Here is a 15,110-nt window from a genome sequence, read left to right as displayed (position 1 = left end):
CACCATGTTTGCCTAACGACTGTGTCACCAGTCCGGGGGAACAGCTGCTGCCCAGCTGGTATGGGTGTTCCGAGCTGTGCTGCCCGGGAGAAGGACTGCGTGAGTGGGTCTGCCATGGGTGTGGGGGAGGTTTCCATGCGTCCCAGCCTATGGGATCTACATGATCTTTCTGTTCAGTGGACCTGTGAGGTGTCTGGGAGACATTTCCAACATGGTCTGTAACACTTGTAGAAGAACATAGCAATGAAATATGTATTTTAAATATGCAAGCTGTTCAAGGGATACGTAGGTTTGCAATTTCTTGGAGGGGGAGGGAGAAAGGCAAACTTTGGCTGTTTTTAAGGAAGCAGGTCCCTTTGCTCTTTTAGGGATTGGACCAGAGCTGGTAGCAATGCAGTGTTCGTGGTAGCAGGAGATGCGCTGGTCACTGCACGTTAGCCTCAAAGGTTTCGTTGGACCACTGCCTGCCAGAGCTGCCCTCCATCCCACTGCCCTGTCAGATGAGAGAGACCCATCACAAGAAAACATGGTGGGGTGTGAGGAAATTTCCTCTTGGTCATACGTTCTGATCTGATGTAGATTTGAATCTTTGAAAAAGTGAGGTGAATGCCTTCTTCAGCAGGAGACCAGTAATTTGAACCAGGACAATGTGTCCCTGGGGAAGCTTTTGGATGTTCCATTTGTGGACTGAGTTCCTTTGGCTCATCCAGTGCAGCGCTGCCATGGAGCATCATGCCATGGAAGCCACTGAAGGTGGTGATGCCGGGCTTGGCTAGAGGAAGCTGGACCCTGCTGTGCCACCAAACTGGAGTGATCCACCTCATCCTTGGCCAGGCACCAGGCCCTCCAGGGTGCAGAGGGGGGACACCTGCTGCCTCTCTGTTGCTTGTTGCACGCATGGCCCCCAGCTCCACTGAACCCTGTTTGCTCAGGGCTATTCAGGGTCCCCACCTCAAGTTCAAACAAAGGCAGGGCCTGCTCCAGGCTGCTCTGAGGAAGGTGCTTGCAAACCCGTCCTCTGCTCCTCTTCCTCCCACCCTGCTCTCGGCGGGAGGAACGCCCAGCCTGGCATCTCCTGAGACAGGAAGCAGCCATTGCCTGCTGGGTTAGAGCAACAGGGTGGCACTTCTTGCTCCCTCCCTAGCCAAGGAGAAGCAGGCGAGGAGCGGTGGTAAGGTGGGAGGACCCCTTTGCTCTGTGCTGGTGCTCGGATCTGGTGCTGCAGGAGGAACAAGGAGGGCAGAGGCCGTGACAGCAGGTATGGCAGAAAAGCTGCAGGTTTGGGGTCTCGCTGGGAGCTGCGGGAGCAGGGTGGGATGTGGCATCTTCCTGGTGGGTGCCTGTCCTTGCTGCTGCCTCCCCACCTCTAAAGCAGGGCTCAGAGGTGCCTGTTGGGCTGTTGTGGGGATCAGCTGAGGTTTTTATCACCATCAGCTGGGAGCGATGACCAGACACTGCACCTGAAAGAGCTCTGCAGAGTCACTTGCCCTGTAGAGATGCATGCCCATGTGCTCCAGATATCAAAAGGACTTCAGGGTGTGATGGAGGCTTTTTAGGGGGTAGATCAGTCCAGAGCTTTTCAGGATACAGATGTGTTTCCTCAGGGGGATCCTGTGCCTGGCATGTGTCGCTCCAGCTCTCCTGGCTAGCCTGACTGGAGATTTGGAAGGTCACCAGACCCAAACCAAGAAAAATTCGGTGCTGCCTAGCAATTCCTTTGACCTGGTAGTTGAAAAGGGTGTAAACGAAGCTAGAATTTGGCTCAAGGTGTGGAAGTTTAGAGGGGGTTGGGTGAAGGCGTCTGGGGAGCTGAGATGCTGTAAGGGGATTAGTTGGAGGTTGCCCTTGTTCCTGAGCATGTTCCTGGTTTTCTGGGCCCCCAGCACTTCCTCCAAGTGTGACTGACTTCATGTTTGCTGTGATCCCAGGTGTGTCTCCATCTTGTCATGTGGGTCTCTTGCTGGTTGCCTCAGGTGGTTTACTAGGAGCCTGGTGGGTTGTCATGGCATGGTCGCAGGGCCATCTTCCCAGGAGGGGCTTGGCCTTTTCAAGGAGCCCAGCTGGGGACATTTTGGGTGGTACAACATTCAGAAGCTCAGACTCTTCATGTCACCTTTAAATCTCTTCATAGTCTGAGCACTTTTTATCTCCGCACTAACCAGTCCTTACTGTAGGAGCATGAGTCCTAGCCTGTTCCCGTGAACTCTTTACTTTGAGGAATGGGTTTCTAATGCTTTTAGGTGAAGTTAGCAGATGTCTTCCTCCTGCTCCATTGATGCCCAGAAGAAGCACTTGTATCAGAAAAGCTCTGGTGGTGCAGATTGTCAATGAATTCTGCAAAGGGGTGTTTTGCCCACCTTGCTTTTGGCCAGGGACACATGGTGATTTGAGAAACTGAGGCTGTCTGGTGCTTCCTCTTTCTACACCACCTGTCTTGAAAGTAAAGATGAAAAGCCACATTGTTTCTGAGGAGCAACCTGATGTTTTTAGAAAGACAAATTCCTTTTCCTTGCTGTTTAGCGAGGAAAACAGAGCCACAGCGTAAAAGAGCATGTTGTGTGATGGAGGTTAACGAACCTGGTCAGCCCCCCTAAAGATTTGGAGAAATGGGAATGCTTTTACCCCGCTTTATGACTGATGGAGCTGTTTTCCCTGGTTGATGTATAGTCCTCACTGTTAGCAGTGCTACTGGTGGCTTTTATCCAGTGTCTTTGGAGTGCAACCACTAAGTCAGCTAAAACACAAACATCTGGCTCGAGGAGGACAAAACTTAACCAGCAGCTCCTGTCTTGATCAGTAATGGTCTTCACAATAACAAAATACATTACTGAAGGACACAGGGAGGTTACTGGGCCCCTTTTCTAGGTGAAGGATGCACTGAAAAAGAATACCTTTTTCCTTTTGCTGTCCTCCTCCGTCTTGCTGCCATTCATGGTGCTGCAACACCCTCCTGGTCCCTCCAGCTCTGCAGAAAGGCATCTTTCTTGGCTTCTTATTCAACTCCCGTGCATCTCAGCCAGTGTCAGCCATCAAGTGACATTCCCATCTCCCACCTTGACTTCTCGAGGTGTTTCCAGTTCCAAAACTGAGAGCTGGGGAGCTCGGTTTGCCACTTCTTTTGCATGTGGGGTGCTGGGGCTGGTCTGGAGAGGGCATCCCTGGCTTCCCCATCACTGGGTCACATGTGCTGGTGGACATGCCTTCGAGCTGGGTCACCCTGCGGGAAGGGTGGTGGAAAGTCCTTCCCCACAGTGACAGAGTCAAATGTTGAGAAAAGATACGAGGTGGGGGGGGAGGGTCCCCACTGTGCCTTTGGCTGAGGTGGTGGAGGAGAGGGGCACTTGTAGAGGGTCTAGGTGGTGAAGGGACGACACTGCACAAGACCACTGACCACTCATGTCTACTTGTTTTCTACCTGGAAGCATTCCTGATGGTAGGCAGAGGGGGTTCCAGGTCTTGCCATATGCGGGCAGGAGCTGAGGGGCCGGCAGAGAAGGGAGCAAGGCCAAGTTGCCGGCACTGGTTCTCTGGCACCGCCAGAGGGAGTGGTGGGGCTGTGGGGTGTCCATGTGCTGTGGGCAGGCGCCAATTGCCTGCTTCTGCTTCTCAGCACCAGGAGGAAGGGACATGAAGGTTTGCCATGCAGAGGAGGAGGACCACTGAGGATCCCTGCTGCAGCCTGGTGGGGCAGGACACCAGAGGTGCTCACTATGGCAGCCTGAGTGAGGAGGCCGTTGAAATCCCTCAGGTGGGTGGCTGTAGCCTGTCACCCCTCACAATGGAGCTACCTGGGGAATCGCTGCTCTCATCACCCTGTATGCCTTACTTCCAGCCCAGCAACTCAGCCCTGGGCCAGAAGAGCACAGCCAACTTCTTCAGCGACGGCAGTACAAGGATAGGTGAGGGAGAAAGGCTGGTCTTTGAGGTCGGTTCCTTTCCATCTTGGTGAGGAGAGTGGGGCTGGATGGGGCTCAGTGGGTTGAGGAGAAAGGGTAAAGCCCCTGGGGTCCACGGCTGGAGCTGGCAGCAGCAGGTCCTTCTCCTACTGTGACTGGTCTGTACAGCATGCCTAGAGGGCATCAGACCTCCTGCAAGCCCTGGCAGGCACTTCCCTGCTTGGGTGCTCGAGCCTTTCCCTTCTGCAAGATGGCCGTGGTCCTCAACTCATGTTAATAGGGTCTTCTAGCTTCCTGCCTGCTGTGCTAGAACGACCCAAGCGAGGTGGCTGGCAGCCCCTCCCAGACCAAACATGTCCTTCCCTTGTTTTGCTCACAAGACAGCACCCAGCCCCATGAGAGCACCACGTCCTGCAGGAGAGGGGCAGGCAGGATAGGGATGGCTCTGGCATCTGCTGCCCTTCCCAGCCATGGGGTGGGACACCAGCTCCCTTTCCTTGCCGCAGACTTTGTCTTGGTGTGGGAAACTGTCCCCCGGGAGCTGAGTGGGCAGCAGGACAGCTGTGAGAACAGGGACTTGGAGGAGACATCTGCTACCATCCAGAGGACCTGGCGGAAGAAGTTTCTGGACAAGCTTCATGCTTCTGGGATCCACATGGAAAAGGTACCTGGGGACCTGACCTCAAATTTCTATCCCCTGTGATAACTGCAGCCTTGCTCAGTGAGTCGGGAGGAGGGATGCCATGCCGTGGGTGCCCCTTGCATGGGAGGGGAGCCCAGGCTCGCAGGCAGTTGAGCTAGAACGTGGGGTGGGATGTGCTTGTGCTTTTCTCTACTGGATCAGCTCTGCTGGGCTGATCCACACCCATGCAGAGTCACCCTGGTGCCTCCTGCAGGGACCTGTACTGGTGCCAGCAGCCTCATCTCTGCTGGGGTCTCTTTCTCCCAACAGCACGTGACCCATGCGGAGAAGAAGGTGGTGCATTACCTGCTGCTGAGTGCACCCTGGAGCGTGCTCTGCTACTACGCTGAGGAGCTTCAGCTCCGTGTGCCACTGCAGGTGAGGGGCTGTGGTGCCTGAGCTCACTGGGATGGGAGATGGTACCCCCAGTGCTCACGGGTAAAAAAGGCCCCCACTCTGGGTGACAGGCTGGGCAGCTGCTTGCTGTGGGTCTTTCATGGGGTTTGCAGCCTCCTTGCTTTCCAGTGGACCCAGCAGTTCCCAGTAACAGGTCTTGTCCCTTGCACAGTTATGGGATCCCACCTTGTTCCCCGTCTGAACTTCTTCTCCAGTGCTCCATTCCCTCTTTCCCTCACCCTTGAAGAGCAGGCTCCCACACTCGAGCAAGACAACACTCACATGCAGGAGCAAGACAGCTTGGCTGCTGTCTTGCTCCTGCTCCCTCCTCCTGAGATGTTTCTGCTGCCCATGTAGGTGCTGCCCAGACAGACCTCCAACTGGTCGGCCAGCATGCTGCGGTGGCTGGGCATCCCCAACCTGATGGCCCAGGAGGTTCCCAACCTGCCGCTGGACTACTACACATGCCCTTTCAAGGCCAACAAGCTGCGCTGGTGAGCACCCCAGGAGAAACTGTTTTGGGAGGTGGTGCCTGCCAGGCACCAGGCTCTGCTGAGCTATTTCTCCACACCCTTTCAGGTTCCTGGGGAGCGATGAGCAAGACACCTTCTTCTCCACCACCCAGCGGCACCAAATTGTGAGCACTGGGGCTGCCAGGGCCTCTCTACCTGGGTCCCAGGCAGGCTGCAGGGTCTCAGGGAGAAGTGCTGTGAGTGGGTGTGTTGTCATGTGTTGTCACAGTCCCAAAGGTCCCAGACTGGGTCACTGTGTGCTAGTAACTCCAGAGGGGATTAAAAGGCTCGGGTGGAAACACACCTCCTGCCATCCCGCATCTGGGAATCAGGCTTGGAGCTGGTAGCCGAAAAGCTAACTGGTGGTGGGAAGCCCTCTCCCCACCACGGGGAAAGGCTTTGCCCCCTCTCACCTCTCTGGCATTGCCCCGGCAGCTCTACGAGATCCTGGCCACGACACAGTACGGCCACTCCAGGGAGCGGGAGGTGGGGGTGGACCGGCTGCTGAGTGAGAACGTCTTCACAGCCGCCTTCCCGCTACATGAGGCAAGACCCCACTGTCCCCTGAGGACCCACCCCACCACCAGCCCTGCACCAGCCCCTCGCCCACCCCCTGCCTCTCCTTGCAGGGTCCCTACAAGCGCCAGCTGGGAGCCTCCAGCCTCAGCCAGCGCCAAGTCCTCTTCCACTACTGGGCCAGCTGGGGGAAGTGGAACAAGTACCAACCACTAGATCACATCCGCAAGTACTTTGGGGAGAAGGTTGCTTTCTACTTCGCCTGGCTGGGTGAGTCCCTGCCTGCTCCAGAGCAGCTCCTGGCTCTCCCAAGGAACAGCTCCCTTGGCTTCCCGGTGCCGGGCAAGGGGCCGTGGGCAGCAGCTCCCACCTGCCCCAGGATATTCTTCATTTCAAGGCGGCCCCATGAGCTATGCCCCACATATCCTAAAAAGACTAGCTAGAGCCTGATGGGTACCTTGCAGCCCTGGGTCCGAACCCTGTATGGTTTTAGGCTAGTGCTATGCTGGGCTTGGGCAGGTGTCAGTGGCTGGAGCTGCTCTTGGCTCGGTGACCGTGGTGGAGGCCTGCAGGACTCACGCTCCCCATCCCCACTGTCTCCAGGTTTCTACACGGGATGGCTCTTGCCTGCTGCAGTGGTGGGGATGGTGGTGTTCGTGGTGGGCATTTTCCTCATGTTCAATGATATACCTTCGTAAGTGTCCTGACCTCCTGGGGTGGTGGGGAAGAGGGCAGGGGGTGCCTGCATTGGTTGGCTGTTGGGGCTTGACCGCAGTACTCATTACAAAACTGCCGGTGAACAGTCCAGTGGGGAGTGGTGGGAAAGGCCAAGCCCTGACAGGCTGCTGGCTGTTCCTTCCTCACCTGTAGGCAGGAGATCTGCAGCAGCGAAGAGCAGTACTGGATGTGTCCTCTCTGCCAGACCTGTCCCTACTGGCAGCTCTCCAAAATCTGCAGCACGTTCATGGTGAGGTCCTGGAGGGCAGCTCAGGGCTGGGGTGAAGATGTCCATCCCAACGTTAGCCTGTGCTGTCCCAGTCCACCTCTCCACCTCAGCCCCTGCTGTCCTGGTACTTCCTCACCCACCCATCTTCCCACCCCTCCCTCCCCAGTGAAGGCTCCCGGGTGGCCCTTTCCACCTTCCCAACTCCCCCATGGCTCAGGGACACTGAGGACCTGGCACTTACCACAGCAGCTGTGCAGAGGGCAGTCTCTGCTGTCCTGACCTACCCTCAGCTCCACTCTGCCCACAGGCAGGGCGGCTCTTTGACCATGGTGGGACCATCTTCTTCAGCATCTTCATGTCCCTGTGGGCAGTGCTGTTCTTGGAATTCTGGAAGCGGACCAACGCATCCCTGGCTCACCACTGGGATTGCTCTGAGTTTGAGGACATCGAGGTGGGTCTGGCCCTCTGCAATGCCTCCCAAAACCACACACCAAGGCTACCAGGCATCCCTGACACCTTTCCTCCTCTTTTCCAGGAGCGGCCGCGGCCTCAGTTCACGGCCATGGCTCCCATGACGATAACAAACCCTGTAACAGGGGCAGAGGAGCCATATTTCCCCAAGCGCAGCCGCCTCCACCGGATTTTGGCTGGTTCGATGATCATCATAATGATGGTAAGATCGTGGGGGCTGGAGCAGTGCCTGCCCACTGTCTGGGAGTGGAATGTGGTGGGATGGGATCCATTTGGGGTAAGAGAGCGTGGGTTAAGCTGAGGATGAACCCATGGCGCTCCACCTGCACCCTGCTGTGCCCCTGCTCAGCTGCCCACCTTGAAATTCCCCTGGGACTTGTAGTGCCCTGGGTTAACGGTGAAGTTTTCTTTCCCAACGCAAGCTGCTCATACCCTTCACGCTATGTTTGCAGATTGCCGTGGTGGTGATGTTCCTGGTCTCTGTTATCCTCTATCGGGCAGTGGTCGCTGTCCTCCTCTCCAGCTCCGGATACTTCTGGTTTGTGGCTTCGGTAAGAGGTGGCCAGAGCCACCCCCAGACCTGCTTCACTTGCTGGGCTTGCTCACCACCCTCCAAGCTCTTTGTGTTGCTTCTCCCTCTAGGCATCCCGCATTGCCAGCATCACCAGCTCGGTGGTGAACCTCATCTTCATCCTCATCCTCTCCAAGATATATATTTCCCTGGCTCATTTCCTCACCAAGTGGGGTAAGCTGGCAAGGGTTTTGCAAGCTGGATAGTGACAGGAGGGGAGTGGTCAGTAAGGGTAGAGCACCAAACCCAGGGACACTCAGGAGGACAATGGCTTTATGGAGGAGAGGAGAGCAGGAAAAATAAGACCTTCAGTGAAAAGTGTTCTGGCAGCAGAGAAAAAAAAAAAGAAAAAAGAAAAGAAAAAAGTCTGTAAGGTTCAACTGCTGGAGGTTTTCAATGGAAGTATCCAAGCTGACTTTTGAGGTCTGGAGAAGAAAAGCATATGGGCTTTTTTTGTTGTATTTAATGAGACACAAAGCCTATTAGTACAGAGCGGAGAAAGATTATTTTTTTGGTGAAAAGCAAAAAGCATCTCCAGGCTGTGGACAAGCGGCAGGTGCCTTCAATGGGTACTGCAGCAGGTTTGAGGGCCTCGAGCTGGGGGGGGTCGTGTGGAATTGGTTAAAGTCGAGCGATTTGGGGTGAATTTTGCGATGATGTGGAAGAAGACCATCCTGGAGCAGTGTAGGGCCACATCCCTGTGCTTCCCCCTGGCAGAGATGCACCGCACCCAGACCAAGTATGAGGACGCCTTCACCTTCAAAGTGTTCATTTTCCAGTTTGTCACCTTCTACTCCTCTCCTGTTTACATCGCCTTCTTCAAGGGGAAGTAAGGCCTTTGTGGGGAGCAGGGGTCTTGCAGCCCCTGCAGCCTCTGGGCTTTGCTGCTGGGGGGTGCTGCTGCCATCATGGGCAAGGAGCACTGCAGCAGGTGGTGTGGTCCCACCAGAGAGTGGGAGCCCTCACAGGGCCATGGGGCGCCTGGGCTTGAGGGCAGTGCCAGCACACTGTGGACTAACTGGTGCAACCGGTCCCACTCTGGGGCTGGGGGACCCTCTCCATCAGAGGCACCCACTGCCAGCCCTTTTGTTCCCCTTGGCGAGGGAGGAAAAGCCCTTCCTTCCCTGGTGTCCCTCTGGATTGCATCCCTGGGTTCAGCGCCCGGGGTCCCCGCTCACGGCTCTGCTCCTGCAGGTTCGTTGGCTACCCTGGGAACTACCAGAGCTTTCTGGGGGTCCGCAATGAAGAGGTGAGTGCCGGGCGGGAGATACACTGTGCCTGCCACCCCAGCTGGGGCCAGTGCATGCTGCAGGGAAGCCTTCCCATGCTCGGGGTCCTCCCATCCCTGAGCGCTGGACCCGGCAGGCTGAGGGCCCCTCTCTCACGGCAGTGCAGCCCAGGCGGGTGCTTCATTGAGCTGGCACAGGAGCTGCTGGTTATCATGGTGGGGAAGCAGATCATCAACAATGTGCAGGAGGTGGCCATCCCGTGAGTAAATTGGCTCGCCAGGGCCATCGTGCACCCCCAAACCTGTGCAGCATGGGGGCTTTGGGGCTCTGCTCTTCCGAGGGGGTGTTGAGCAGCGTTGACTGGCTGCAGCGGGGGACACAGCCTCTCTCATCTCTCCAGGAAGCTGAAGTGCTGGTGGCACAAGAACAAGCTCCTCTCCAGCAAGAAGGCGGGCAAGGAGGGGGACTTGGTCCTAGTGGAGCAGGCGCCCTGGGTGATGGACCACCAGCTGCTGGTGTTCGAGGGGCTGTTTGATGAATACCTGGAGATGGGTAGGGACCAGCCTTGGGGTGGGGAGGGCTGAAGTGCTGGGAGGAAGCTGGTGAGGAGAGCCAAGAGCTGCAAGAGCTCCCTGGAGGAAGGGACCAGCCATGGGAGCTTTTTCCCTGAGCAGCTGGTAGGTGCTGGGGGGAGAAGGGCCACCCCACTCCCTGGGGGATAGGGCTGGGACATGCTGCAGCTACTGCTGCTGTCTCTTACCTGGCCCTCTCTGCGCCTCTTCCTCTCAGTCCTGCAGTTTGGCTTTATCACCATCTTTGTGGTGGCCTGTCCCCTGGCACCCCTCTTTGCTCTACTCAACAACTGGGTGGAGATCCGCCTGGATGCCCACAAGTTCATCTGTGACTACCGGCGGCCAGTGGCTGAGCGGGCACAGGGCATCGGCATCTGGTTCTCCATCCTGGAGGCCATCACTCACTTGGCCATCATCAGCAATGTACGCACGATGGGCAGCCAGGTGGGTGGGGAGGGGACTGCAAGTGGAGCCCAAGAGTTTGGAGGAAAAAATGGTTTGGCCACTGCGGGATGCTGAGTGACACGGGGAGCTGCAGTACCTGGGGTGGGTCTAGCTTTGCAGAAGGTGCAGCTCCAGCCATGGGCGATAGCACACCATCACCTTCCAGGGCATGCAGCCCTGCTCGGGTCTAACTGCAGGGTGACAGCAGGACACAGTACCATGAGCAGCAAGCTGCTGTCTAGGACTAAGCAGCAGTCTTGTCTGGTTTGTCAGGCTGTGGGCAAAGAGAGGCAGAAAGCTACCTCATGAGCACAGGGCATGGAGGAGTCCTGCTGGGGGCTGGGGCATACACCAGCTGCAGGACCTGCTGCAGCACATATCCCTGCTCCCAGGCCTTCCTCATCGCCTTCACCTCTGATTTTCTGCCCCGCCTGTACTACGAGTACGTCCACAACAGCGGCCTGCATGGCTACGTGAACTTCACCCTGGCATATGCGCCGTGGGACTTTGTCCTGCAGAGCAACACCACGTGCAGGTGGGAGCCTCCCTCCCACCTTGTCTGGCGCCTCTCCTCGCGTACTTCAGTTTGCATGTGGTTTTTGCTGCTGCCACCCAGCAACCGTTTTGTTCAGCACAGGGGCCTTTAGCTGGGTCCAGGTTGTCCACCCACTTTCCTTAGGTCCTCTGGGCCCTTGCTCATCCCAGGGCTAAGCATGTGCCAATGTGCCCATACAATGGGGCAATGCAGGGGGCTGCTTGCCTGCCCTGGCCTGGCCCGGCCGGGGGCTGGAGCAAAAGCTCCCCAGTTGTGGGGGGAGGTGCTTTTGCAAAGGAGAAAGTCCCCTGGGGCTGGGCTACCTGCAGTTGCCTGGGTCCTGGCCTGGGTCCTGGTTCTGCTGTGCCCCAGTACACTGGGCTGGGAGATCACAGAGCGCATGCAGCAACGCCCAGTGGTGGCACCTGCCGTGGAGGGGACAGAGGCGGTAACAGCTGCACTTCGCTCCCACAGGTACAGAGCCTTTAGGGACCGGGACGGTAACTTCACCTTGACTCACTGGCAGCTGCTGGCCGTACGCTTGGGCTTCATCATTGTGTTCGAGGTACCAGCTGCTGAGCCCTGCAGGGTGGCCCAGGTCACAGGGCTGGGGGTGAGGACCTGCCACCTTGGCCAACCTGTGCCTCCCTGCTCGCTTCCAGCATGGCGTTTTCTTCACCGGACGTGTGATTGCGTGGCTGGTACCTGACATTCCTGAGTCAGTTGAGGTCAAGGTGAAGCGTGAACGGTACCTGGCCAAGGAGGCCTTGGCTGAGAACAAGGTGGGCTGAGGCAGCTCCTCCTTAAAGGAGCCTTTTCTGCTTTAAACTTGCACAGAGATACAGGCTAAGCAAGAAGGCAGCCATGTAAGAAGTTGCACAGCTCCTGTTAGTGCAAACACCATCTCCCTTTTTCTGTGGTTCAGGTGTTTCTGGAGAGACGGGAGACAAGAAGCAAGGCCAGGGTCATGGACCCAGCTGCAGGCAGGGACTGGGAAACCGAGCAGTTGGCCAGCAGCTGAGCGTGGCAGCATGCCCCAAGGCCTGTGGCATGGTGCCGGGACTGAAGGACTGCCGACCGGCTCCTACTTGGGCATGCTGTGACCCTCCAACAGGGCAGCCCCTGAGCCAAGCTTGGCCTGTCGCAGAAGGCAGATGAGAGGTTCTGGTTATGGAGAAGGTAAGCAAGAGGGACTATGGCTGGTGCTTTCCTCCCCTACACCAGCAGCGTCCCCACACCTCCCTCTGCTGCTGCCTGGTGGTCTTCTCGCCTCCTCCCGTGACACAAATCCTGCCTCAGCAAGGGCATCGGTGCAAGCGGGAACTCCTTAAACTGGGTACACCCAGCTAGGCAAGGGCTGCCTTGGATCTCAGCCCACCAGCAGAAATAATATCCGTGACACTCCAAGCTGTTTCAGGTTTTATTTTAGAATTTATAAAATTCCAGTGTCATCCATACTCATGAGCCTTTTTACATGTTTGCATATAGTCTCCAAATTCCAAAGTTAAGGCCAAGGGATCATTGCTATGGAAACGTATAATATGGAAGACATCAAAGAGAGGAAATGGACACATGCCACAGTCTGCTGCAGGGGGGTGGTGGGGGGACAGTACTAGGTACAATCACTTCATGACCTTCTTTAGAGTGGAGGGTCGGGCTATGGGGCACAAGCCCAGATCGTGGTGCCCCAAATGTAACTCAAGCCTAGCTGTGCAACTGGTGAGGGCATGGGGGGGCATAAAGAGGAAGAGGGGGGCGATAGGCTCGGTGATGTAGGACAAACCTAAGCTACAGGGTAATAACCATTTTCGGACAGATGCAGATGGGAGGGTGTCACCTTAGTTCTGTCTGATCCACCCTCTCCCCTGTGCTGGAGGCAAGGCCACCCTGTCCTTCGGGGACAGCCAGGTGTCCTGCAACAGGCCATGGTCAGCTTCAGTCATTTCTCAAACTTAAGGAGAGCACTGTGAGGTTTTGGGTCAACTTCTGCATAGCAGCCTCTTCCAAGAAGAGCTGGCCTGGAAAGGGGAAGTGTTGGCATGGCAGGTCTGCTGGGCAGAGGGAAAGGCAAAAACACTGGGCTCAGCTTGCCGGAGTTTTGGGCCTTTGCTCCATAAGCAGCAGTGCCAGAGAAGAGAGGCTTAGGGACTCCTGCTTGTCCGAGAGCTGAAGCAGCTGGGATAGAGGAATGGCTCAGACTACAACCTCTGCAGGACTGAGGCAGGGGAAGGAGGGAACACAGAAATTCCAGGCTACCTGCCTCCCTCCACAAAGACGTGGTTTTCCTCTTACTGCCTGGAGGATGAGCTCGGACACAGCCCCCTTCGAGCAAGCCGTGGCAGGGCCTAGGCGCAAGTGGCCCAGAGTACAGAGCATGGATCACCCTCTACCACCCATACAATGGAGGCCTCGGGGAGGGCTCAATGCACCACCCTGTCAGCCCCTGATCAGAGCAGAAGCCTGGCTCACAACCTCTGCAGTCGAGGGCTGCGGCATTGCTGCGCCTATGGCCATGGGGCTGAGCCCTGTTCTAGCTCAGCCAGCAGTCCTATGGTTCTCTCTGATTCACAGCATGCCTCATCGTCACTGTGCTCGGCTTCCCTCTGGAGAAGCTCCCACAGCCACTTGGAGGCAAAAGGCTCCTCTTGCTTTTCCATGCTTCTGCTCTGGGTGCCAGGGCAAGAGCTGGAACAGCTGCTTACCCACTAACACTGAGAGGCCACCATCATACTGACTTTTGAGGTAGAAAGAAGGCAATAGTAATAGGTGTCCCTACCGCTCATGCCTAGATGCTGCAGCCCTAGCAGAGGACTACAGCTCCTCAAGGCTATGCTTCCCACCAGCTTCTCCTGGGCCACCGCAGCAACCTTGGCTGACCCAAATCTGTCCCATGCGGTAATACTGCCACGTGCTGGCTCGCCTGCCTGCTCACAATGCCAGCTGTTGGGAAGGGTGAATGAGGGAACGCGGGAAACTAGAAGCGGGGTCTGTCATCACACGCTGGAAGACTCATCAAGCGTGCAGGTTGGGGCTGGGCCTGGTGTGGTGCGGGGGTGCGCTGGCTACGCGCTGCACTCAGAGGTGTCTACCTGACCAGGGCAGCTGTACGTTGTTCTAGTCCCTGCCATCTCTGCTGCCTCTACCGCCTATTGAAAGTTTTGTTCCTTTAAAAAGCAAGTTTCTGACCTTTTAGATTATTTTTAAGCTCTCCTCACAGTCAGCTATCAGCATTAAATGAATTTTTGGCAGTTAAAAGGAAAAAAGTTGATTGCACTCTACAAAGGTAAGGTAAGGCCTGGGATAAACACAAAGGAAAGAGGGCAAACGTTTTGGCTTTAGAAAGTCAAGGAAATTTATTTCCTGAGGTCATGAGACAGGAAGTAGATTCCTAGCCACAGTAAAGGAGGTCTCCTAATGAAGGCGAGAATGCCTAGTAAGACATGCTCAAGAGAGCAGATTGCTCTGCTAGCGCTTGGGAAGCTGCAAATCTTAGCCACTTTGAGTCAATTATGAAGTTTCTAACAAAAACACACACATTTAGTGTTTGAATCTGAGTAGAAGTCTTGTTCCAAAGGAGAAAAGAATATCCATCAAGAGATGAGGGTGGGTCTTAGCCATGGTGATAGCTGAGGGGAGCAAGATGGGGTCTAGCACTCCAGACACCATTAGGAGACCTCTTGGGGAAATTGACTTGTGCTCCAGCCGCTGGGTCAGATTTCAGACAGGAAATATTTGTGGCAGGTTAGTGTCAGGTCAGCGGGCTGGAGGAGTTTCTGCTTCCAGGTCATTATCGTTTGGGTCCCCAGGGAAGAGTCTTGGGGGCCACTTGAGCCCCAAAGCTGGGGAAGTCTTCAGAACTGCTCATGTCAGGGGCCTAGAGCAAACAAAAAGGGAACCAGTTAAGCTCCTGCCGTGCTGCGAGCCTGCATGGTGCACCCCTGAGCTAAGCAGCATTTCTGATGTTCCATGAGCAGAGACAATGGGTGAGGGCTGAAAAGGATCATTATGTCCTTAGGACTGCCAGGGTGGACAGTCAAGCCATGTAGAGATGACGTGTAGGAGGGTGCAGATAGGAGCAAATGGCAGGTGGATAAAGGGCTCCGAGGGTCCAGCCTCAGTAATGTGGTCACTGGAGTGGGGTCAGGCCAGTCCTGCAGCAGCGTTGGAGCAGCTGAGGACAGAGCTGTCACACGTCCCAGCTCACCGCTCCCAGCCAGAACACAGCTGCAACCATCGAGGTGGTTCTACGCTGCAGCAGGAGTCAGAAGTCCTAGGATCCCATCCCTAACCCTAAAAACCACAGGACCTGGCAGGACACTTTCTCGTAAGGGTCCCCCATT

General features: G+C 56.1%; 2 protein-coding genes across 4 annotated transcripts in view; one reads left to right on the top strand and one right to left on the bottom strand.

Moving 5' to 3' along the window:
• The first annotated feature begins 3,640 nt into the window (after positions 1-3,640).
• ANO7 (anoctamin 7) lies at positions 3,641-13,217 on the top strand. Its single transcript, XM_074153621.1, is given in 23 exon segments — positions 3,641-3,748; positions 3,833-3,899; positions 4,403-4,560; positions 4,849-4,956; positions 5,332-5,468; positions 5,554-5,611; positions 5,922-6,032; positions 6,116-6,272; positions 6,606-6,696; positions 6,873-6,969; positions 7,256-7,399; positions 7,484-7,621; positions 7,872-7,970; positions 8,062-8,164; positions 8,708-8,819; positions 9,185-9,239; positions 9,381-9,478; positions 9,620-9,771; positions 10,009-10,214; positions 10,628-10,770; positions 11,245-11,335; positions 11,433-11,580; positions 13,081-13,217. Coding segments are annotated over 23 exon segments (2,718 nt in total).
• The window catches only part of HDLBP (high density lipoprotein binding protein), a 40,518-nt gene continuing 37,584 nt past the window's right edge, over positions 12,177-15,110 (bottom strand). For all 3 annotated transcript variants that reach the window (XM_074154100.1, XM_074154102.1, XM_074154103.1), the window contains one exon: positions 12,177-14,644. In XM_074154100.1, the coding sequence (XP_074010201.1) occupies positions 14,558-14,644 (87 nt within the window). In that variant the 3' untranslated portion in view covers positions 12,177-14,557. The remainder of the gene's footprint in view (positions 14,645-15,110) is intronic.

Source organism: Numenius arquata, chromosome 9 (genome assembly GCF_964106895.1).
Source record: "Numenius arquata chromosome 9, bNumArq3.hap1.1, whole genome shotgun sequence".
NCBI lineage: Eukaryota > Metazoa > Chordata > Aves > Charadriiformes > Scolopacidae > Numenius > Numenius arquata.
The sequence above is the reverse complement of the archived record's forward strand: the minus strand, read 5'-3'. Positions and strand labels throughout refer to the sequence as shown.